Below are 24972 nucleotides of genomic sequence, written 5' to 3' on the forward strand. Positions count from 1 at the left end.
AACTTTTGCGTACTTGTAGCCTACACAAATTGATCCACAGGATTTTTTTTAATAGAAAATGCAAGTTTGATTTTTAAGCCTTTGGGTTCCTTTATCTCCACGGCCCTCAATAGGTTTAGTCATGCACAGAGAAGGTGCTTAGAACTTTGCAAAAGACTCTTCTGAGAAGAGCAGGGAAACGTAGCCTGTCAGAAGCCTTTGTCTAGGGTTTACAGCTTAAACCCATTGCCCCATACATTTGGTGACCCCCTTTTTCCACACACTGAAAAGTTTCTCAACATCAAACTTTGGATTATCTTTGATTTCCTCTCAGGTGAAAAGGGGTTTAAACTCCTCAGCTGGGAGGATCTGACTGACAAAAGGGATAGGGAAATGTTTAGTCACCATATTTATCAGGGTCCACTTACTACATGTCAGGAGCACTTTCTTTCCACATGCTAATTAACAAGATCCCCCACCCCTTTATACACCCTAACCATCCCCCTATCATTCCTCCATGTCAAGAGCTGACATATCAAGGCAAAAATCCATTTGCATGCAAATTCAGATCAAGGAAATCCAAACTTACATTTGTCACCTCTTAATCCTAGAGTCTGATCATACTAAATTAGCATTAAATGTGTTGATTTGTCTAAAATGCAAGTGTTAACCATTTAACAACAGATCAAAAACTGCTCAGAGATGGACCTACTGGAAAGACTTCTAAAGGTTCATCATAGTTGGTTCCATAATATGAAGTCATTTGGGGGAAACAAAAAAAAAGCCTGGTAGAAATATAACCTAACAAAAATGGCCACTTGAAGACAGACAGACATCAAAGTGCATATGGCAAATTGTTATCCAGTGGGGTTTTTTTATTGATGCTATAAGTGCCTTGGACATGGCTGTAACTATATTCACATCTGTTCATCAATATATCAAACAAAATCTTTTTCATTGGACACAGACATTTCGGTATTTGAAACAGGGAGAGAGACATTGCTTAAAATTCCACACAAACCTGTGAAAATATAAAGTAGTATTTCAGTGAACAAAAATCAAAAAGTACCAATCAGACCGCACAACAGCAAATTCACTCAATAAACCCCGGGTCCTATTTTTTAACCTTCCAAGTTAACCTTCCATTACTGTATTATAGCATGGAACTTTTCTTAGAGTGTGTTATAGATCCAGTGAGATATATCAAACTTTAATAGAATGCAGTGGCATTAACTGTTGAGAAACTTGCACTGTTTCCAGGGGAATGCCAGGCACGGTTCATATGCAGCAGATCACAGAACAGGGCCACTCCAGCTCGCCTGCTCCCATCAATCAAACCGCAAATGGCTCTTCTGACACTCCCACTATTCATTTTCCAGGGCACCTTACGTGACCACCATCTTGAAGATAACAAGAGTTGGAAAAGGAAAAAAAACATGGGTGAAAGGGATGGCTTGAAATCATTGCCAAATGTTCTCTTTTAACAATGAGTTCCAAGCACATCATCCGACAAGAACGCTGAACATATTCCAGGTGGACACAAGTAGTGAGTAGGTGAGTGAGAGAAAGAGCTATTTTGATATTGACCATTTGAATTTTTATCCTTTACTATCCACCATGGCCTTCTCTTGCCCCGATTTTCTGACACCAGCCGCACCCCTCTCTCTCTCTCTCTCTCTCTCTCTCCTTTTCCCCTCCTACGCAGGCCTGAAACAGATTTACAGCAACTGTCAAAGTCAGGGATGACAGATAAATTAATCTTCTCTTCATGAGTTTACATCCCAGGCATCTGCACTGCTGATCTGGCCTTAACAAGCGCTGGGTCTGTACAAGCTGTCTTTTAAAGTTGATGTTTTCATGGCTGGAGATGAATTGCCCTGTCATGAGAATCTATTTATACAGCAGTTAGAAGGTGGGGCTCTGGATCCAGAACAGGATGGTTTCATGGGCTGAGGTCTCCTTGAAGTATCTGTTAAAATCGGCTTCTGTCAACCCTGCGTCTGCACCAGCTCCAATTCACAGCTCCGGTCTTTTTTCTTTTTTAAAATACACAAACTGTATCATCCTGTCTGGTGTCTGTAGCGGTGTTATATTGTTCCTGCATTTGTCAAAGAGGCGAAAGCAGTTCTCCTTGATTGTGGCCATTACTGAAATTGTGTTTCCTTGGTGTGCATGGTTAGGAAAATGTGGCTGTCCATCGATCATTGGGCTTAAGGGTGGGCTGTAACTCTGACTAGCATGCAGGATCAACCACATTATCTAACTTAAACAAACCATGCAGGCACTGAGCAGGAAGGATGTACTGAGCAAATGAGCCTTAATGGCAAAAAGGGCATGTAATAGGTGAACACAACCTTCACCACTTAGAAAGGGAGATGGATAGACCAATCGCTTAGCACAACTCACTAACAGTTTGCTGATTCCTATAGCTGCTTCCCTGTAGAATCATAAACTTCAGCTGTGTTACAGAGCACACAATGTAAAAAGGTGAATAACAGCACAACATAACAATGTGTCTTGCATAAGAAAGTAATCAGTGATGGGGTGGTATAATAACAAGCAGAAGGTCCTTACCATGATTATTTTCCAACCTGCCCCAAAATGTTGTATTCCACAGCTTTTCCAATTATTACCATTATTTAAGGCAATTATTATTATGGTAAATGTTAATTATTTACAAATCAATCAATGTCACATGATGATTTTTTAACCATTTATAGTTTCATGTAATGTTCTAGCACAACCAGTGGAACATATTTTTTTCACTTTCTAAAAGTTACTGTTTGTTTTTTTTTTAAATGAATGATACAATGTCCTTCCAATGAAAAAGAAAAATAAATCTCCTCACAGAAAACTTATCAACAATTACAATCATTTTATTTAGATGCAAGGTGGTCATAGGTTTGGCTAGCATGTCTACTACTATTATTATGGTACATAATATATGTATAATATATATATATATATATATATAAAACATAATATGGTTTAGCACATCTGCCTCACTCTAGAGTTGGGAGTTCGATTTCCATCTCCATCCTGTGTGTGCGGAGTTTGCATTTTCTTCCTGTGCTTCAGGGGTTTCCTCTGGGTTCTCTGGTTCCCTCCCTCAGTCTGAAGACATCTAATTCCAACTGATTGGCATCTCTAATTCGTCTAAAAGTGTGTAAATTGGTGTGTGTGTGCATGTGACTGTGCCTTGAGAGGGATTGGCAACTGCTACAAGCCCCAAGCCCCAAGACAAACTTTTAAAGAAAATTAATCAACACCTCCTCTGATTAGTGTATTCAAGAATGCTGTGGTGGAAATAATTTTATTCTATAGGTTACCATTTCATTGACAACTAATATTAACTAACTAACTAACATAATTGACAACTCTACAGTCCAAAACAGAATGAGTCCAAATAAACATATAAACCACTTTTTCATTTGTTTAACCCAATAAAAATGAAGGTCACAATATTTCCTGTAAGAATTCAAAAACACCTTTGGATTTTGGAAGCTAAAAGTAGCTTGAAATATGGGGTAACCCAATTCAGCAATGCAACAGGATAGTAGCGAGTAAAAAGAAAAAAGTGGTGTTAAAATGACAATCCTCTCACAGTCTAGCACTCCTGAATCCAGTCAGCCCTTAAACAGCAGATGAAACAGAATCCGCGACTTTGCCATGGAGGTAGTTTGTGCTGTAATTCATCTTAAAATGGATTGCTCTGTCACCTCGACTAACACTTACTGAGAGCACCCATCAATACTTTTTGTCAAAAGCTGCACGCTAGGTAAGATGCATCATCAATCACTATTTACATAAAACGCAAAAAGCCTTTCTCCAGACGAGCCAGCGGGGAGGTTTAAAATGGCGAGTAGAGTTTTTCTGAGGACACAGGTCAACATATGCTGACAGAGGATTAATATCTCCCACACACACCCAGTCTCCCATTCTGTTACAAGCAATTTATGTGTGGATGATAAAAATGTGTTTACATTCAAACTGTTATAATCAATCTGTTAAAAACCTAAAGACGTGCTCAACACATGACAGTTTTTATTACGAGAGCACTGTACACAGCAGTTGCCTCACAATATTTCACTATTTAACTTCTTTCAGGACAAGTTACTCAATTCTACTGAATACACCAAGTTAACAGAAAAGTCCCTGCATATATTTCTGATACAGTAGTAGCTGTGTATATGAGCAAAATCATATCAACATCAAATAAATGAATGTACTGTTGCATAAATAAAACATAATATTTGATTGTTTTCCAATAACAGCATGCACTGAAGTGATTTTATTCCTTGTATATCATAGCAGTTGTCAAACAATTCCAATTTTTAATGACTGATTGAATGAATCCATTTTTATCCATTTACATTTAATATTTGCAAGTTAATTTCTGTTATTACTTAAACCCAAAGCTATAAACAGTCCTTCCCACACCAGACTCTCTTTCTCTTAATGTTACCCCGAACCAGAAAGGGCAAGTTCTCTGTCCTGAATACTCACACATGGTGGAAAACCTACTGACCATTACAACTGAGACTCCTTACTTAAATCTTATATAAATGTCTCTGCATCAAAAACATCACAATTTCAACGATTAGATGTTTTTTCTTTATTAAACGTAATTCTTCGTAATTCTTTATGGGTCACTTTAGATTATGTGAAGTGTTTGCCATACAGCCACTGGCAGTGAGTTACTCTAGAAGTGATAATGTATTAATTTTAACATCTAAACTGGCACTGTCTTTACAGCAGAGAAATACTCTTTTAGCTGCTTTCACAGCTGCAAAAAAAGTTAGTCACTGGAGTCGTCCACATATGATAAGTAGATGTATGTGGGCCTTATCTCTACTGGATTTAATTTCTTTGGAGCGATCAACAGCTTGTAAACATGAGTGGATCAATGACATTAGACACCTGGACTGGTGTTTTAGAAATACTTAAATCGAATTTTCATTTTTCTGATATTCTAATGTATGTTTAATTGTATGTTTTTTTCCTCTGCAGTATCTCACAATTCCTTATTACTGTAATAGTCTACAAAGGAGGTTTATTTCACCTTATATGTTCAAATCTGTTATTCATGTTTCTGTACTGAACTGAGTATTGACTAAAACAGTAGTAACAAAAAAATTAACCTGGAACTAGATTTGGAGTTGTGCTGTTATATACAGTTTGTAAAAAATAACACACAACAGATACAAAAAGAATCCATGCTGTGGTTGTGTGATATGGCCTAAAGGGGATTATTGTCATATAACAGCACAGTATGGTGTATGTTATTATACAGCAAAGTTAAATTTATTAATGAATGACATGTCAGCGTTATATTAACACTTAACTGTTAGATTTATTGTAGTGAAACAAGGTACTGTTATCACTTATGTCACTGTAGTGACAAACATTTCCTCACCAATCTCTCTCTCTCTCTCTCTCTCTATCAAAAAAAATGCAGTTTGTCATTTTACAAAGAAACCAGGAAGCATAAACTCGTCCATCCTGAAGACGTTCCTGTACTGGGAAACTCTGCAAAGCACCGTGACTAACACCCAAAATTCATTCCATAAATGTTACATCATGTCAGAAATGTTACTGTTTTTCTATGTTAAACAATAATTTTTATCCATTAATAGCCATTTATTATTTGTCTTATCTATTATTAGAGTCATTTTAAGTCCAAGTCTCAAGTGTAGGAATTGTTATGGAATAAAAATAAATGGAGCATGTTAATGTAAAACCATGGTTCATATTATAACACACCCAATGACCAATCAAATTTGAGAATTCAGCAATGTGGTATTAAACAATACTATGCCGCTGATTCAAGTCTTGTTGAAAAGAGAACAGGACTCAAAGTTGAAGCTGAGCCGTTATGGCCCAGTTATGGTGCAGAGAGTGAAAGATGGCTCCCTTCGTCCTGGCGGCCAGGATCAGCTCAATGCTATTTGGACAAGTGCAGAAATGTTAATGGAAATAAATGATACTTCAGGTCTCTGCAGGCTCTCAAAGCCATTTAAGATTTCCTTTAAATAAGCCTTATTTGATATGAAACACACACACACACAGGCTGTGAATTTTGGCAAAGTGCTTCAGATCTTTGTCACTCCAGAGGTAAGTGTTAACACTATTTATTACCAATGAGTGATTTCCTCTGCTTTCATAGAGGTCCAAGATTCTCACATATACTAATCCCAAGACATCACATTCGCACACAAGCCATGACACACACACACACACACACGATAAATATGAATGGACTCCTTTTTCCTTGTATCAGATTAACTAGTTTAGGCAAATATGAAATAAATGTATTATCCTATAATCTCTGCAGTCATTCTTGGGAACCATATATCATTAGATTTATTACAGTAATATATAATCCTTTCCATGATTAACTTTCAATACAGAGAAATGTTCACTAACTATGAACATTTATTTTAGAATAGAAGATTTAAGTGAAAAAATGCTGACCATGTATTTATATTAACGGGGAAATAGTGCATACTTACATACATATACATTCATATGTACACACACACACACGCACACACACACACACGTGCACAGAATTCAATTTGGAAACCATCATCTAGAGCGGAGAGGCGGACAGGAAAGTCATATTGCCATAATGCTCATATTATCAATCATCTTGACGTTTTATTGGCTTTATCACTGTACATGCCATTAAAATGATGTCTGGCTCAGATTGTCAGGGGGCAAACATTAAACAGGCCAGGATTAAAATGCACATCTCAAACAAGTCTCCCTATCCCTTCCAAAACAAGTTCCCAGCTAAAAGCGCAGACAGCGCTGGGCTTCGAGAAATATATACTGTCTAAAAGGTGATATCAACACTTTCACTGACAAGCTGATAGCGTCAGATTTACTGAGATGCAAAAACTCTCCTAAATTTATCCCCCTGCTTGAGCTCAAAAAATGACAGCAAATAAAGTGGAGAATTATGAACTCCTGGATTCCCCAAGCGTGTGCAGCACTCCTCATCGAAAAAGTCAATGTTAAACTCTTAGGCACTGGACTGATATGCTAATAACGGCGTTCCTCATAAGCAAACATTAATATTACCACTTGAGCTATTAAAGTCATTTTGGTGGTTCGAGAAGCTGTGAGGAAAGTAAATATCCATAATTCAACAGATCCTGACAGTTAAAAGGTTGTAAATGGACGTTTAAATGCTACCGCTGTTGCCAAGCTGGCAAGTACACCATAAAACTGAATAATTCTGCCTCACAACCCTTAATCAGAGGTACGCTAAGCAAATAGAGGAATCCACAGCTGAGGGGAAAATACATTTACATACATATTCTTTTTGGAAGAATCATAACTCATATGTCAGATAAGCTTGCGTGTCATGCCTCAATGGCATAAATATTGACAGACATAGTACATCATAAATCTAAATAAGCAGAAAAACTGCAGATAGCCAAAATCTCACATCTGTTTTTGAAAATAAAGATAAATTCCAAACCCTGAAAAGACTGATAAACGTGTATCTGTCAGATCATCATGCCACACACCACACACCCATTTCCTGCAAGTGACTCCACGTCACTCTTCCAAAAAAAAAATTACTTCATGCTAATTAGGATCTTATTAAAAAAATCATTCGGTAAGGGTCATGGATATACAGCCTTATAAAACGTCTTTGTCTTTTGGAGACATGGACACGCCCTTCAAACTCGCTCAGTGTCCACCCTCACAGCTTTAAAGGCATATTAAAATAATTATATCATCCCTCTTCTGGCCTTTTACTGTGCAATGGGAAGAGTTCATTTCTGGCTCGAGTCAAGCGCAGAGACAGACGCCCAGCTGAACAAACTCAAGGTCCTGTTTAATATCCAGATCTCCTAGACACTCAGCTAAATATAAAATGATCTATGGGCCGCAGTGAATCAGACGGAGAGCTATGCTGAGTTGCATCACTCCCTAAATTCAATTCAGGAGGTTTTTCCCTTCATTGTGAGGCGCATTTTTCACATTACTCTATTACTCATTGTGCCGGGTGAAAGATGGATTCACAGTGATGGGAATAATTAATCAATTTCTCACACTCTGTTATAAAGAAGGCAGCGAATAATAATGTGAATGAACGAGGGCAGGCAATGATATTTGTCTTCATATCCAAGCAAAGGAGACACAGAAAATGTGCAAGGCAACACCAACTTTTTAATCATTAAAACAACAAAAAAGTTTGCTTGATATGTTATACACAATCACTTGGTTTTCAATTTGTTGAATAAAAACATCCAAACCTCTGCAAGACAACAATCCCTCTCTGGATAGCTTTTGTCTCCATGGCATGACTCAGAGCAAAGAGCTCTTGTGCAGAGCAGGCATGGGGAGATGATGGCACTGGATTAGAGATGCTGAACATTTTCACCATTGCAAAAGGTCAGTAGGAGGCATGGTCAGAGATAGAGGGGGTGGTTGAGATGCGTCCTCTGAGGGATTGAAGAGGATTCTCCCCTTCAGATGTGCTAGAGGGCTTCCCCTGAGATAATGAGAGGTCTCTCACTGGGAGAGAAACATCCACCGCATACATCCTTGGGATAACAGGACCTCCACAGGAGCTGCAGTCAAAGAGCTTGCAGCATGGCAACAAAGATGAAGAAAAAGAACATGTCTCACAAAAAGACATAGGCCCAGGTTGGACAGAAGGCACTGAGCTTTGCATCTTTCTTTAAAACAAAAACAAAAGGAAAAAAAAAGTGTGGGTCTGTCCAGCTTGTCCAAACAGATTAGCTTCAATTCTTTATGATTCTGTAATGAAAGCTGCCTTGTGACTAGAGTATGCATGGTCAGTGGAAACTCCACCTGCATGTTCGACTACTTTTCAGACAGAAAGTAAGTCTTACGGCCTTCAAAAGTTGTGCAGAGAATACTAATATTTCCTTGTTGTAGGTCTGCTCCAAATAGTTTGTGACAGACACTTAAACTTAAGGAACATCTTAAAATTCTAGTTCTTACCTACATCTTATAACCCTCCGAAAAGCTGTAAATTATGTAATTCAACACATTTGTATTGTGCATTCTGTGTGTGTGTGTGTGTTTCTATTTGTATGTGCAATAGTTTTATGCCTGTGATGAGATCCCATGCTATAAGAATCAACCTTAACAGTTTCATAACACTAACAGGAACTTAGCGATACCTAATATAAATCATAATATAAAAATAAATATAAAAGAGCAGCAGGGGATGACTACGGCTGGAACAGTATACACCCACCTCCAGGAAATCACTCAATCAATAAAGAAAGAAACAAGCAAACAAAGTAACTTGGCTGGCTCAGCTGTCTGATACATGACTAACTCACTGACTCCTTTGACATTTTCCCTCAGGATTAGCTAGCTTTGTCGAGGGACATGGAGAGTTTCTCTAACATTCGGTAGCTCTCGCATAGAAAATTGAGCAAGCTATAGCTATCTAACAAGATATTATTATGGGATGTCGGTCATCTCCTACTAATTTAGACTAATACACAGTGTTTTGAAATAAATAAAATCATCAGCTGTCTGAAAGCTCTTACCAATTTTCTTTTCCACTTCACATGACAAATACTTTAATACTAATTAAACATTAGCAAATGTACAGTAAACGATTAGCATGAGTGCTTAAGCTGCCATTAGCAAAAAGCAATACTAATATTTCCTACTAGGATTTTGCTATATGTCTTTCAAACTGAATTGATGAAGCAAAATTGACTTGAATTGGAGCTGAATTGACTCTTACACTCGACGTAGGAATGCCTACTGCAGTCATCTATAAGGTCATTCCTAACTGTAGCGATAAAAAAAAACATTTACTGTATAGAGCACTTCAAAACAGACACCATGGGATGGACCCTGATGGACACTTTTTTACTGTTATTACTCTACATGGAAAGATATCTACTGTGACCAGCAAGCTATGGGTCAAGTCCAAGTACAAAATATATATTTACTAATAATAAATTGCATCTAAAGGATAGAAAACTTCCAAAAGAACAGCTGCAGTAAGTGGGTTCTTCACTATTACTTACATATTATTAAATTCAGGTATTATCCTCTAGATTGTACATTTGTATTAGTTGACATTTTGGTCAATGAAATGACATGCATTATTGTGTCCAATATTTTCCTAAATAATAATCTAACCAATACAGGACACATCATTTTAATCTACAAATTCTCCTAAATCTGAATATAACTTCAGTGCATCCCAAAATCTAAAGATTTAGGGATCATCTGAACATAAGTATGACCATCTGAAATAACTATTAAAAATGCTAATATAATGAAATAAAATGTAAAATAATATATAGTTTAGCATAATTTTATGTTGGAAATCTTTACATTACTAAAATAGTACAGCCTTTAAATAATTCAACTTAATGAAAGCCTTTTGTCCATAAATTTTGTTAAATGTGAGAAGTATGACTAAAACATACATTTTATTTTGGCATACTTTCAAGAGGCTTCATAAAGAAGCCTTCTTAAAGATATAATGAAAAACTCTGTAGCCCTTTCATAATTAGGTTTTCCCTCTATGTCAGCCCTTGGACATCCAATAAGATGTGCTATTATTATAACAATGTTTATTTCTTTTAAAATAAATTAGGTATAAGTGTGACATTGAGCTCAAGTATTTCCAAGTAGATGTATGTTAATTAGAAAAGAACCTGAAAAGTCATGCAGCACAACCGTTAAGTCAAATAGATAGGTAGCTAAGTGGCTAAGATGTTGGACGACCAATCAGAAGGTTGTGAGTGTGAATCCCAGGTCCACCAAGCTCTGCTGGGCCCTTGAGCATGGCCCTAAACCAGGGGTGTCCAATCTTATCCGCAAAGGGCCAGTGTGGGTGCAGGTTTTCATTCCAACTGAGCAGAAGCCACACCTGAGTCTACTGAAAGCCAAGATCAGTTGATTAGCCAGTTGGAATCAGGTGTAGCTTCTGCTTGGTTGGAATGAAAGCCTGCACCCACACCAGCCCTTTCTGGATAAGATTGGACACCCCTGCCCTAAACTCTCAATGGCTCATAAAAATGGGATAAAATATAAGTTTTGTCTTCCAAATGCCAGAGATGTAAATGGTCTCTTGTCCAGCCAGAGGAAATACATATTTAAACAGATCAATTGTTTGCAAAACTACACACACATGTAACAACTGTAACTGCAATAGCTTGTGTCATGTGTCTATGATTTTTGTGGTTTTGTCATTTTTCTGTTGCTTAATGAAAAATTAGGTGTTAAAATGTTCGTGGTCAAGTGGATCAAACATCCATTGTAGCTATAGTAGCATTAACAACTTTAATATTTCTACATATATATACAATCTAAATCTAAACACACACACACACACTCGTCTTTTTTTCCCTCCACATTTTTTGTATGTTTGCACCACCTGACACTTCCTTGGTGGTGACATTTTGAACACGTTATTTATCATTGATCTATTTGTAAATGAGCATGTTTTACAAAATTAGATTGTAACTGGGAGACTTTAGTTGTGTACTCTATATCTGTAGACATTCTTCATTTAAAATACTTGTACTTATTTGCATGAGTGCAATCGATTGTGCGACAATAGAACATCAGCATCAGCTAGAAAAAATAACGTGCACTTTGTGACCTCTCAGAGGTCTTACTATGGAGGCTTTGTGTAGATGTTTGTTTGTTTTTTTTTTTACATCATTCATATAAGTACAGTCATGTTAGTAAGCCGCAAGGCTCTATTGGGAGCTGTGTCCAAGCTATAATCAATACACACTGTACTTTGGTTAGCTTGGTTCACTCAGGGCTGTACACACTGCACTCACAGATGCATTAGCTTCATTTTTGTTTTGTATTTAAAAACAATAAATGAATGAGTAATACACTGCCATGTTTAGATCTACGCAGGACCCTGACAACTACAATTCAGATTCACAATGACTCAGTGATTCAGTGAAGACACACACTGAGATAACATAGTGGCAGGTGCAGGAAAGGAGGCAAATGTGCACATTAAAGCAGCATAAGTAGTATACTTTTCTCTGACATATGTTTAAATAGCCAGAATTATTAAACAGTTCATAATAAAAAGACATAATCTTATCTGTGTAAATGTTACTGTTATCGAAACATCCTATGCTTAAATTAGACTTTCGGACGTTACAGAGCACAATTATTTTCAAAGAAAAAAGATAGATCTATCTGAAAATAGGAAAAGATTAAAACTGAATTTGAAACATAAATCATAACAGTTACCGTGCATATGGCTATATTTCCTACATCACAATTCCTCTGGCACTTAACAACATATGCAGTTTGTCAAGGCTCAATGATCAAAATAGTCTCAAGTATCCATTATCATCAAGATTTATGTAAGTAATAGGATAATAGTAAATTCATTCATTCCTACAGCCACATTCTTAGATTCTTTATTTATTTGCTTATGCCCTGAAAAAAGCACTAATTTTAAAAAATCTATTTGCAGAGCGTGTTCCATTATTTTACGTTATATTGTACATGAGACTCGGTTCAGTTCAAATTTCTGGAAGCACTTGTCTGACCCCTTCAACAAGAAATCCAGCCAACCTTTGCTAACTTCTGGATATTCCTTTCATTTTCAGCACCTCCAGCTACCTCCCATTGGTTTTACAACTTCAAAATACACCTCATGAAAAAATCAGGAGTTATCTGACATGTGTCCCCCTACCCGGATGGCATGCCAGCACCAAAGGCCAGCATTGATTTTCTGTAAAGCAGGGCCGGATTAGCCCCCTTTAGGGCTCAGCTGTCTCAGCACGGCCTGAGGGGCTGCTATAAAACTAATAATTAATTTAAACTGCCCTGCCTGCTTGGGCTATGGAAGGCTCTGCGCTCATAACACACAGCCGACTGTCTGCAACTGTCTCTGCACAGAGCAGTACTGTGTTATTTTTATCTCTGGCTCATTGGACAAAGGCAGTACATGTGTGGCTACAGCATGAAGTCTAGCACGCTGAATAAAACGCACTGTAGTATCCACACAAAACAGGACAATAAAGACCACATGTGCCTCGCTGTCTGATTGACAGGCATAGTAAAAGCAAATTAAGGGTGAGGAAAGAGTATAGAACACAAACCCACTGAACAGCCAGTTGTGATCCGTCCGTGAGCTTAAAACCCAAACACAGCAGCAAAACACCCAATTCTCAGTCCTGAAGTGGTAACAGGCTTTCAGTTATAGTTTCCTCAACATGCTTTACTAGAGACAATTGCGATATTTCCCCAGGCTCTTCTTATCCTTTCTCATTAAGTTACCTCTGGTAAATTGTTAGTGGGAGAACACACATAAATTAGAAACAAGCCAACTGTAGGATGTAAATCTGTTTGCACATGTGACAGAATAACGGAGTAGCGACCGCTCCACATGTCATATGCAATCTAGTACTAAACGGGATATCTAGGGATAGAGAGTCATATCCCATGTACAAGAGGCAGATGTGTGCCACGGTCCGAACAGTCTCGGTCTCTGTGGAGCCCTGTGGAACATTTTAATGACATTAAGTCAACCATCACAAGACGTCTTTGCGAAACTCTAAAACCCACTCACTAGAATGAGCACTTGGGCATGGTACAAAAACAGACATGAGTATAGCTGGCCTTCAAATACTGCCCTTGTTCCTTTTTTATCCAGTCACATGCTGCACATTCCAGCAGAAATGAAAGTTTGAAACGCTCTTAGTTCTCGCAGTGCATGTCTCGGCTCGCTGTAAGAGCTTGTTGCAACTTTTAAGGACGCCGTAAAGGAGGGCTCTGTCGAAACATTTCACTGTGCTGTATATGTCAAAACTATGAATATGCGCTTCTGTCCAAAGCCAGTGCAAACAGAAAGAGACACTCCATATCGCTGCTCTGTTCAATTTCTTCCTTTACCGGAGCTCCAATGAGGCCTTCTACAGCAGGGGCCAGTAAAGGGATTTCACCTGAAAGGCTTTCATCTTATTTGACACACAAACGCTCCTCAGATCAGACGAGTGCGGCTTGTGTTGGGGCAGTCGAGGCTGTCTGTCTGTAAAGTGCATGCTCAGGAGAATATCCCGGTGCCTCTTCATCTTCCTCCTCTTCCTCATCCTCTACTGCCAGGCGTTTTGAAGCCAGTTATCAGGTGCACAATGAAAACCCTCTGGCCCAGACATAAAAGATGACTGTTCTCTCAAACCCAAAGGCAGTGAGAGGAAAGCACTTTAAAAGCGTCACCTCAAGTCTGGATTCACAGTATGGTAAATACGGTTGTTTACTGTAAACGCAAACAAAATTATTCAGACTCTGGCAAATTAAGGAGATATCTTGCTGCGGGGAAAAAGGGATCAAAATGTATAACAGATAACAGCACACTTACAACACAAATAGACTCATAAATTGAAAATTTCTGTACGTTGGATAGACTAGTAGTGACGATATTAAGGAAATAACACTGTCTGTATTTTTTCAGATACTACAGTATAGAAAGATGGTGATTTTTTAAGTACAGTAACAGAGGTATGCTATGCCTGTGAATGACTCCGAAGTGTGCAAAGGGAAATGTGGTGCAGCTGTGTTCAAAATCTGCAGCAGCTGTTAAAACCCTCTATGGTCTTCTGCACAGGGGGGAAAAATGTGCTCCTCTCTGGGCCAGTGCACGTTTGCAAAGCAAGCAATTTGGACAGTACACTCCAGTTCATCACTCTGCAGGTGGCACGTCACTGCTTAACAGCAGTCAAAACACAGAGGCTTGACTTATTATTCTGGGCACCATCTATACTCGAAATGTTCTGGCAAATATTTTCTAATAATGACGAGCGTTTGGAGGAGTAAATTCTTAATGACAGGGTTCACGGCGTGTTTTATAGCGGTCGGATAAATTCATACAGTGTCAACATTTATCATATCGTCCGCTTGAGAAATCGTACCCAAACTTGAAAACACACAAAAGAGCTACAATCCTCGAGTCTTGGCACGATAACGTCCGCGTATCTGTCTTCACTTTTCAGGGCTGTCTCTCCAGGAGAGGCTGTGGGAGACAAAGTGTCATGAAGCAAACACAGACAGAGGGCAACACTGAGGGGAAACTCCTTTGTTCCTTTTCCAAACTGCTAACTTTTTTCCCCTATTGGGAAGCGTGCAGGGGAAGTTAAAGGATGACAGACCCTTTTTCGCTTCAAAGTACTAATACGTTCCATACCTCAGAGTTGCTTACATCATTAATCAGCGGGATGGCTGTGCTTGATGGTGGACGTAAGCTGGAAAAAATCCACGGACTAACAGAGATTTAGGGTTAGTGCTTCTCTAACTCAACACCTTGATGACACGGGCAGCTGGGGTGCAGGTCAGTGCTTTTATTTTCGGGACTCATAAAAAATTATACAGCTAAGGTGCACACAGATATATTTGAAAATGAAATACAACAATGATCTATACATTAAGAAAACATTTTCAGGTATAACCAATGTGAAAGAGTGAGAAAGAGGAGTAGTTAAATGCTTTCTGAAATGCCAGTCAGCCATGCTGGACCTGATCAGGCCAGGCTGTAAAAATCCATCCCGGACTTTGTGTTCTGCTAAAGCGCTAAGGAAAGATATTGCAGGTTTTAAGAGGCTTTTTTATTCAGCCAGACTGTGTACTAAAACTAATTGGATTTCTGTCAATGGAAAAAATATATCCCTGGGAAGACTCTGAACTACATAATGCTGACGGTACAACAATCCATGAGGGACAAGGCCCTTCCCTCCATGCCAAATGCGAGGGAGGAAAATGAAACCGGCGATCGACATAAAATATTAAAATGGAATGGTATCAAATTTTTGAAAAATGATGTCAGATTCACTCATTAGGTCCACCGGCACAGTGAATTAAGCTATATTTAGTGGGTGATAATTGAAATCATAGCTGTAGTCATTACCATTGACATGCTTCTAAATAATACCCAATAAATTTCTCCTTTGTTTCGAAGGGGCGCTGTGACAGCTGGCAGAGCTCAGAAACTGAAAGCACAGAAACTATTACCGTCTCGCGTGTATGACTGGCCTTCCTATTCTCTCTTCCTTAAAGCCAATAAAATGTCAACTTTTATTCTAACCCTCCAAAGTGTTGGCTGCACATCAGCTCTGCCCTCTAAAGCCCTGCCACAGAAAACTAAAGGCCTGTAAATCACTGTGTCATAGGCACACCATCAGTCTTGTGATATACAATAAAAAACAGGATGCAGTTATAAAGGGGATTCCATTCCTACCATATATATATATATATATATATATATATATATATATATATATATATATATATATATATATATATATATATATATATTCTATTCAAAACCGACGTAGGATTTGCTGAGAGCAGACAGTAGAGTAGTTTGGGAAGAGATTTGGCCGATGGTAATGCTGACGGTGATTTAAAGACAATTCTTTTGCCATCGGGGGTCTTTTGCTGCATTGTAACAATAAAACCATGATTTATGCCATATTGTTGGAGGGAATTACACCACAGAGGTGGCGCTTGCAGGATACAGTCTCCTTCTCTAGAGCGCTATATACCTATAAAATCATACACATACTGAGGACATTTCTGGATCTGACTACTCAATGCTTTATACCCTACATATACAGAGGCACTATTTAGGAATTATTTCAGAGATACACAACATCAGTAGTAGGTAGCAATTTATGTTCCGGGTGCTTCGGTTGTCTTGTTTCATATTCCTTCAGACATGCTCAGTACATTGAACAAACAATGCAAAGTAGTTTGTGACCCTTTTCAAATGATCGGGATCCTTGCAGAACTCATAATAATAAATGAAGAGAGTCGTATGGAAGAAAACAACACAGAACCTTTTTATATTCTCATACCTCACACATGAGTCAAAAAAAATCAGTATTTACTCACAAAATCTTTAGGGTTGTAATGATTCACATGCAAGTAGAAATATCAGGATGGCATTTGAAAGGCACACACAGTCACATGGTTGTGCTCTGTAAATAATATCCTAGAGGATATTGCACTAGAGTAACTTTATTAAAGAGTTAGTTAGTTAACTGCTTTGCTAGAGATGTGCAGAAGCTCTAAATATCTAGTTAAGTCAGAATTTGCAACAGTAAATCAGTGCATTGTTAGGCATGTTTAGGAATCCTTTCAGCGCTATGAGGACGGAGCGAATTCCCAGTCAAGACCACGTTGCTTCAATTTAGCTACAGCAAGTTTCATCAGAAAAAAAGATCTTACCCAAACACATAGTGTATGACTTGCCTGCAAGAACATTTCAAAACTAATCTAGTGGGACTTGATGATCTTTCCTTGTTGGCGCTTGGACCATCTGTTTTGGCAAAGGCCATGGAGACGGTACACTCTGCAGCAGCTTTTTACACTGCCTCAAGCACTTGGATTTACAGTCCTGCTTCTAATAAGAGTTAAGTAAACTAGCACAAGGTATGCAGACAAGTGATATTATTGAATAACAATAAGAAGTAGAAGGAAATAGGGAAAGGTAAAGCAAATATGCTAGGCAATGAATGTATAAACAATCTATAAAAAGCAAGAGATTATATGAAAACGAATAACTTCCTTAAGATGTATAACTGAGGGTCAAGAACAATCCTGCGGCAATCTCAGCAATCCTTTTCAAGAAATTATATTATATGTGTTAGCCGTGGGGGAGAATGTATTTATTGCATAAGTAAAAATATAAAAATTACTGTTATTCCTTGTCAGTCATCTTTTCCCAACAAATGCTGTCATTCTGTGATCCCCAGAGAAACGTGATGATATTTATTCTTTTCATTTCCTCTTCTAGTATATAACAGGGTTTTTTTAAAAACATAATTGGGTCACGTCTTAAACGGTGCTGCAAAAGAGGCAAACAAAAAAAAATATTCATTTTTTTTTTCCATTAGCAAAACAACCAGGAACAAACTTGTCAACAATAATGCATCTAAAAAGAAGTCCTCTGTATTATCATTATTACTAGCCACCCTGTCAGCTCGTCACTCCTGGAAGAAATCATAGCGCTACAATTTGTTCAGATAAATTAAATGTGTTTTGTCATTGCATAGTTGATTTAGAAAAAGCTGTGCTGCAAATGAAAATGCATACATTACATTCAAACCAGAAGATGCTGTCTTATAAGCTTAAAGAACATTGCATATTTCCTAATACAAGCAAGATATTCAAGGCTGCTCCCAAATATTAGTGCTAAGTAAGCTTGATAGATCAGATATGGAAAATTCTCATTTCTGCTCAAGCATCAATTTCCACTCCCTTTCTCGGCTAAGTGATTTGAAGACCTCGTTCCGACAGTTTCTCCCCCTCGCACTCTTTTAACTGACATTTTATCTGCATACTGGCATTGTCGCAGATTGAGCATACCCACAGGACAATGACAGCCCCTTCTTCCTTTGTCACTTCTCATTTTGGAGCTGAGCGATGCCTCTTCCTGACTCGTGCCAATAACAGCGCCATCAAATAGGAGATTCCACACAACTTTGATGGAGAGGGTGCACTTCATACCGCTGACTCTCATTTGTCAATTAACAGGAGCCTTCTGATGTCGAAATGCAAGGGCTTGAAAGATCCAGTGTTGTTCATGACGAATGAAGAGAGACAGTTGAGTGAGACATAAAGCTGCAGAGTAATATCATAATGTGCCTTAGATGTGAATTTAAAACGACACTGCTGACAGTCCATACACGGTTTTATTTCATTTCTCACTGTACCCAGACACCACACTTTGTCTCCTTACTCTATTTTCATCGGACTACATACGTCTCCTTATGACAGGCCACTGAATACGTAAAGCACTTCATCTTTAAAAATTTAAGTTAGCATATTTGATTAGTCTTTAAACTGTGAAAGCTTTCTCACTAATATACTGTGCATGCAGATCTAGGAAAGAACTCATGTGTTTTTAAGTATAGAGACTAGATATATTGGAAAGGTTGAGTGTTGGACACAAAGTAAATAAATAAATAAATAAATAAACAAACAAACAGGACACTGAAAACAAATGTCCTTTATTAAATTTTTTAAATATATAAAATAAAAATTTAGGGCATTTTAGCAGGCGCCCTTATTCAGAGCAACTTTACATTTATCTAATTTATCCAAATAATAAGTTAACTGCTTGGCTTGGATTTGAACTCATGACCCTCCAATCAGTAGTCTGACATATTAACCACAGAATGACTAAACTAACATCGTCAGAATACCAAACTATTTCTGTAGTCACTGGGTAAAGATTTAAGTTCTATGCTACTTTAAGTACTTCTAGGTAAAGATGTTTTCATGTAGAAAGTCCATATCATAATATGTATATTTCCTACCAGTGAGTTAGAGAGCAGATCAAATGCAGTAAAAAAGGAATGTCACAGAGTTAGAGAGACAGACAGATGTTGAAATTCTGCTATTAATTTATATAGAAATAATGTACAATATTATAATAAGTAAGTACGTATGCAGCACTTAATGCTATCTAATGCAACTTCAGATCAGAATTCATCATTTCCAACCTCTAGGAAACTAGGACTAGGAAACACCTACTCAGGAACACTGGGACTCTCTCAACCCAACAATTGACATCAAATCAATGAGTTTATAGAAGACTTGGCTATAGATCAATCAAAATCTGTAACTTTGACCATACCGTTCGAGTGTTTTAAGGAGGCACATATACATCACTCATCACAGATAGCTGGCTAGCTTGTTGCTAACAAAAGACAAACATGGAGGCACCAGTGTAGGCTTTTCTGACACACAAAGGTCATTATTCCAAATCTTCTTCTGAGATAAATCCAACACAGCACAGAATGAGCGTGCGAATGTGCGTGCCTGGATCTCTGAGATTAAGTGCCGTTTCATCCGTGATGTATTCCCGTCTCGCTACCAAGGGCTCCAGGAACAGACTCCAGTTCCACCGCAACCCTGACCAGGATAAAGCAGTTAAATGATTGTTAACAGGCTCACTGTAAAAAGCGTACTAACACAGACTATGAAAAAAACACAGCGCATGGCTTAGTCCCAGACCTTAGTTCCAAAGAGAACCCATATTAACGTTTGTTAACAACAAAGAAACCCAAACTGCATGACTTTTCTCATAACCATGATGTGCTCATCCAGGCGTATTATGATTTCATGCAATAAAAATAATATATTTAAGTGTCTTAGATTTCAGGCCCACGATTCTAAGAGAATATAACATTTATAGAAAGATAGCATGTCTCCTCACTAGCATTTGCCTTTTACTAGTCCCTGACCACAGGAACCAGGCACTCATCACCGTGATATGCTCACGAATTCCCCAAGCATGGATGCTCGTCCAACCTGACGGTTGATCCAAGCTTATATCTGAGCAAGATATACGAGCCAGTTCTGACGACAGAGCGGCTATCCTCAGCCTCGGTGGCTGAGATGCATCCCTGCTTGCAGATCATCTGGACAGGACTAGACAAGAAAATAAGATCTCCTCTGTTTTCAGCATCCAATAACCCACAGCATCATTCTATATGACAGGTTGCTCCTGAACCCCATCTTGGGATTACCTCTCAAGGCCATCATCTGCTAGCTATCTGCACTCCGGCTTTGGACAGGTGCTGCCTCACCATCACGCCGCTTTAATGTTAACCCTTGACAGACAGCATCATGTGATAAGGTCTAGATAAAGTGAATGTGAATTCACATGCATCCAAACAGGAACAGACTCTGACACCATTCTCTCACCGACCTCACTGACATGAGGGTGAAAAAAAAACATTGTACATTAGGAAAACCGCACACTAATGTTTTTACTTGTATTGTATGTAGTCACGTTAGGTGTTTTTTCACACTGACACATTAGGAAGACCCCAGCACAGCACATTTCCAGATTCAATTACAAGTCAAATTTCTTTCTTTACTCCAGCCTCAAAAAGGAGACTGAACCCTCTTTCTGGCCTGAAGTCAACAAGTATATACTGTATATTCAAATACCAGACTAACAGGCTACACTCTTAAAAATAAAGGTTCTTGAATCATTATTTGTCATGATTTGTATCTTTAACATCTATGGAATATTTCCACTAAAGGTTCTTTCTAGGGGTTAAAGGTTCTTAAAAATGTTAAAATGTTCTTTAGGGCTCTAAGAAAACCCAAAATGTTTCTTCTTCTTGCATTGTTGCAAAAAAAAAAACGCTTTTTGGTCTTCCTAGCACCTTTATTTTTAAGAGTGTATGTTTTAATCTAAGGCAAATTTGGTTTGTTTGAATGGGTAAAGAAAGTAGGTTAATAGTTTCAGGTAAGCAGGAAACAGGCAAACAACAATGCACTCTTATAACACGCAAACTCACATTGAAATGTCTCTTTCTACAAAGTATACTGTCAGGATAATGAAGACAAGTTCTGTTAAGACACTGTGTCCAAAATCACACGGTGTATGTTTTGCTTGTAGTATTTTCAGCAAATGTAAAAAAGCATACTCTGATTTTACCCAATGCTGGTAAGCCACTCGGGTTACTCGGGCTCATTAGGAATATTAATGCACTGATAAGCGCATATTTCTGCACGACACGCCGAAGCAGCACAGGGTTTAACAATTATTAATCTGACAGTCTTGAGCGCAAGGCGAATCAATTAAACGAAAGAATCCACATTTTCAGCACAGATAACTGCCTCAAGACGACAATTTTCACATGACAAAGAGAGGCCCATTCAGAGTCCTTCAAGGCCTGACAGGTCAAGAAAGGAAGTCTGAAACAAAAGCACCTTATAACCATCATCTCTTCTCTTTTAGTTGTCAGATCAACTTTGCTAGTCCTGCTGGTGAAATGGCATTCGCCTCCCCGCCTGCCACAAGGTGCTTCTTCATATCCTGTCAAAGGAATCTTTTATTCTATTTGCTCGGCATTAACATGTCACATTTATTGATCAGACCTTTCATACAGCCACAGCATGCCAGCTCCAAACCCAGGCCCTTTGATGCCATGATGACATTCCAAACCGCATAATGCACGTAATGCAGATATTAAATTGCACTTAATGCAAAATTGTGTCTACATGCGCAGCAGGTACACCAAGTCAAATGTTTCATATCCTGTGATGGTGCTGTCATTTGGGTAAATACGCATAAGTATTCTGTCTGACAGTAAGTGACTGCATACTAGACAGACAGACAGACAGACAGAAAGAAAGAAAGAAAGAAAGAAAGAAAGAAAGAAAGAAAGAAAGAAAGAAAGAAAGAAAGAAAGAAAGAAAGAAAGGCACTAAACAATACATTGTGTACCACTATTCTCAATATTATACTCTTTGCACCTATGTTTTATTGAGTACTATTTTTCTGAAAGTGTAGACAGACAGACAGACACATAGACAGAGTCAAGAATTTCAAGAGAAATGAATGCAATAAAACTGTATCCGCAAAGCGTTAACCACAGAAATGGTGTAACGACAGGGCAATAATGAAACAGAAGTGGCGAAAACAAGTGGCGAGATGTACTGCAATGAACTTAGACACAGAGTAATGTGGAGGTTCAAGAAACACTCCAACAACACATCCAGCTTCTCAGTTAAACCTCAGCAGCCAAGATGTCTAGACAGCAATTGACACTTGTCATGGTAGTGCTGCTTCACCTTTGACCCTTGCAATGTCACAACAAGCAACTACAGACTATCTTGAGTGATAGTCCCTAAATGCATTTGTTTACGATTAGATATTCAACCTGAATGGTGTTATAGACTCCTTACCTGAGCCGGTTGAAGCTGAGATCTAGTCGTTTTGCAGAACTTCCATAATTATCTGCAAGAAACTCTGGGATGAGCTCACAATCATGTCCGATATAGGACACCTTTAATTCATAAAATAAAACAAGACAAAGGGAAAAAATTGATATTTACAGTCTATATAACCTGTCAACTGCTTTACAGTGACTAACTAATAGAATTCTAGGATATAGATTAAAAAAAAGACTCAAATCAGTACAGAGCTGCTGCTGTACCTACAATCTCATGACATTCAGCCTACTGTTTTTAATACTCCTCTTGCCTAATAACATGTCACTGTTCCTTTATTCCTTTAGGTTCAGTGGAAATATTATTTGTTCTTGTAAAAATATGAATAATAAGTCATGCTAAGTGATGAATCGTCCTATTATTGTACAGAAACAGCACGAAGTGTGCAGCACCAGAACTTGAGTCTTCTACTTACCTGAGTTCCATTCACTACAGCCCCTGTCTCGCTGTGTGCCATTCCCCCTCGATGCCAACTCACAATCTGCCAAATATCAACAGCAGATCTGCTACAGAATTAAACTTTAACTAGTATATAATTTAGACTGTAACTTTTTTTTTTTTTAACTCCGCTTTCTCGACAGCTAACGTTTCTAATTTACTTCTTCCGCATACCTAAAGTCAGCTGATCTGATAGGGAAGCGCGCGCCACCGTTCAAGCCACAAATCGGCCGCGTGCGTATTCATGCGCCGCAGTTCATGTGTCCGTTCACATGATGTGGTGTTACACACGGACATTTGTCCACACAGCAAAATAATTTCTTTCATACGAAACCGCGACTCTGACTCTGTCTTCATACGAATCTGTCCTGTTACTGAAGTAGCCGCCCAAACATGAGTAGAGAAGAGAAATGAGAGCTCTGACTACAGACTGGGATTTCTTCCAACTTGTAAGGTGTAAAACTGCTGTTTCCAGTTTCTGCAGGAGCACTGGGAGAAGTGTAAGCAAATATAGACAATACGTGCATCATTACAATCATTCATGGTTATAATTCAGAGACAGAATAATTTACATCAGTGTTACCAGTTTGTTGTTGGTGGTGGTGGTGGTGGTGGTGGCTGTGGTTGTGAAAACTGTCTCATAAGGGTAGGAAGTATATACACTAATTCAAATTCTATTTATCTTTTTTTCAACACACACACACACAGACACACACATACATACATTCATACATACTGGCCTGTTTCCATGGGGTATAACTATTTTCCCCTGGGGTAAAATCTATTCTTTTCCATAGCAAAACACAAAGGACACAAAAGAGACAGATGGCCATTGACCTGCACAAGTCAGGTAATGGACGTTAAACAAACAAGCATTTCACAATTCTATTAATCACAACTATACAAAAAATGCAATTATGGACACAATGAAGGGAATAGTAAAAGATTATAGTTGTCATAGTCTTGTGTTTTTGTCACATTTCAAAATCAATGGTTTGCTATCACTTTTAAATAATAATAATAATAATAATAATAATAATAATAATAATAATAATAATAATAATAATGAGCTATTTGTAAATGATATATGAAAAAGCTGACAGTATCTCACATGTTTAGCACCAAAAGGGGACAGAATACGAAAAGAGGATAAAAACACCTGATACCCTGAAGTAATATATGGAGGTGGATGATTGATGCTTTGTGGTTGTGGTTGTTGGTGGTGTTTCAGGGGCTCTGAGGACATTGTGAATTCTGCTGAGTACCTGGATATTTCAGAGCAAAACCTGGTTACCTCTACCAGGGGTTTCAGGTTTGGCCATACAGAGAGCTTATAACAAAATTATCATTCAGATATAGTTTGAATCAACATAAAAACACAAAATCAGTGTTAAACCACTGATTTTCTCCATTTCAGTCTCTGGATTTAAACATTACTGAAATCCAGTGTTTTGACCTGAAGAGGGAAATCCATATGCACAATATAAGAATAAAAGCAAAAAAATGTTCAAAATGTTTGACGTGGATGAGTGGACCAACATCCATCTACATGTGATTCCAGCCTTAGACATTAAAGGAAGTGACTTAGTGTTTTATTCTCCTTCAAGACAGGGATATAAAATATTAATTGTAATGGTGCAAATAACTTTGAAACCAGTGTTTTGTACCAGAGAAAATGCACCACTTTGTGTTTTCAATAAATGTTTTGAGTTCAAAATATCAACTTATTGCATTTAATTGTATTTATATGCTGTTTTTCAGGAAATGTGACCCACATTTATAATTATTGGTTATTTAAAT

The 24972-nt window shown here is 38.1% G+C and overlaps 1 protein-coding gene and 1 long non-coding RNA gene across 3 annotated transcripts in view; one reads left to right on the forward strand and one right to left on the reverse strand.

Annotated features, from left to right (window-relative positions):
- Window positions 1-23672, reverse strand: part of lrmda (leucine rich melanocyte differentiation associated) — a 231907-nt gene extending 208235 nt beyond the window's left edge. Inside the window, exons 1-2 of one of the 2 annotated variants that reach the window (XM_058385700.1) lie at window positions 23150-23672; window positions 22690-22790 (exon numbers count right to left, since the gene is read on the reverse strand). In XM_058385700.1, the coding sequence (XP_058241683.1) occupies window positions 22690-22790; window positions 23150-23191 (143 nt within the window). In that variant the 5' untranslated portion in view covers window positions 23192-23672. The remainder of the gene's footprint in view (window positions 1-22689; window positions 22791-23149) is intronic. The other variant, XM_058385701.1, reaches the window with a different exon arrangement.
- The window catches only part of LOC131350803 (uncharacterized), a 66217-nt gene continuing 56251 nt past the window's right edge, over window positions 15007-24972 (forward strand). The window contains exon 1 of the long non-coding RNA XR_009204314.1: window positions 15007-15310. This is a non-coding gene — a long non-coding RNA (uncharacterized LOC131350803). The remainder of the gene's footprint in view (window positions 15311-24972) is intronic.

The sequence above is a fragment of the Hemibagrus wyckioides genome, linkage group LG03 (assembly GCF_019097595.1).
Source record: "Hemibagrus wyckioides isolate EC202008001 linkage group LG03, SWU_Hwy_1.0, whole genome shotgun sequence".
Lineage (NCBI taxonomy): Eukaryota > Metazoa > Chordata > Actinopteri > Siluriformes > Bagridae > Hemibagrus > Hemibagrus wyckioides.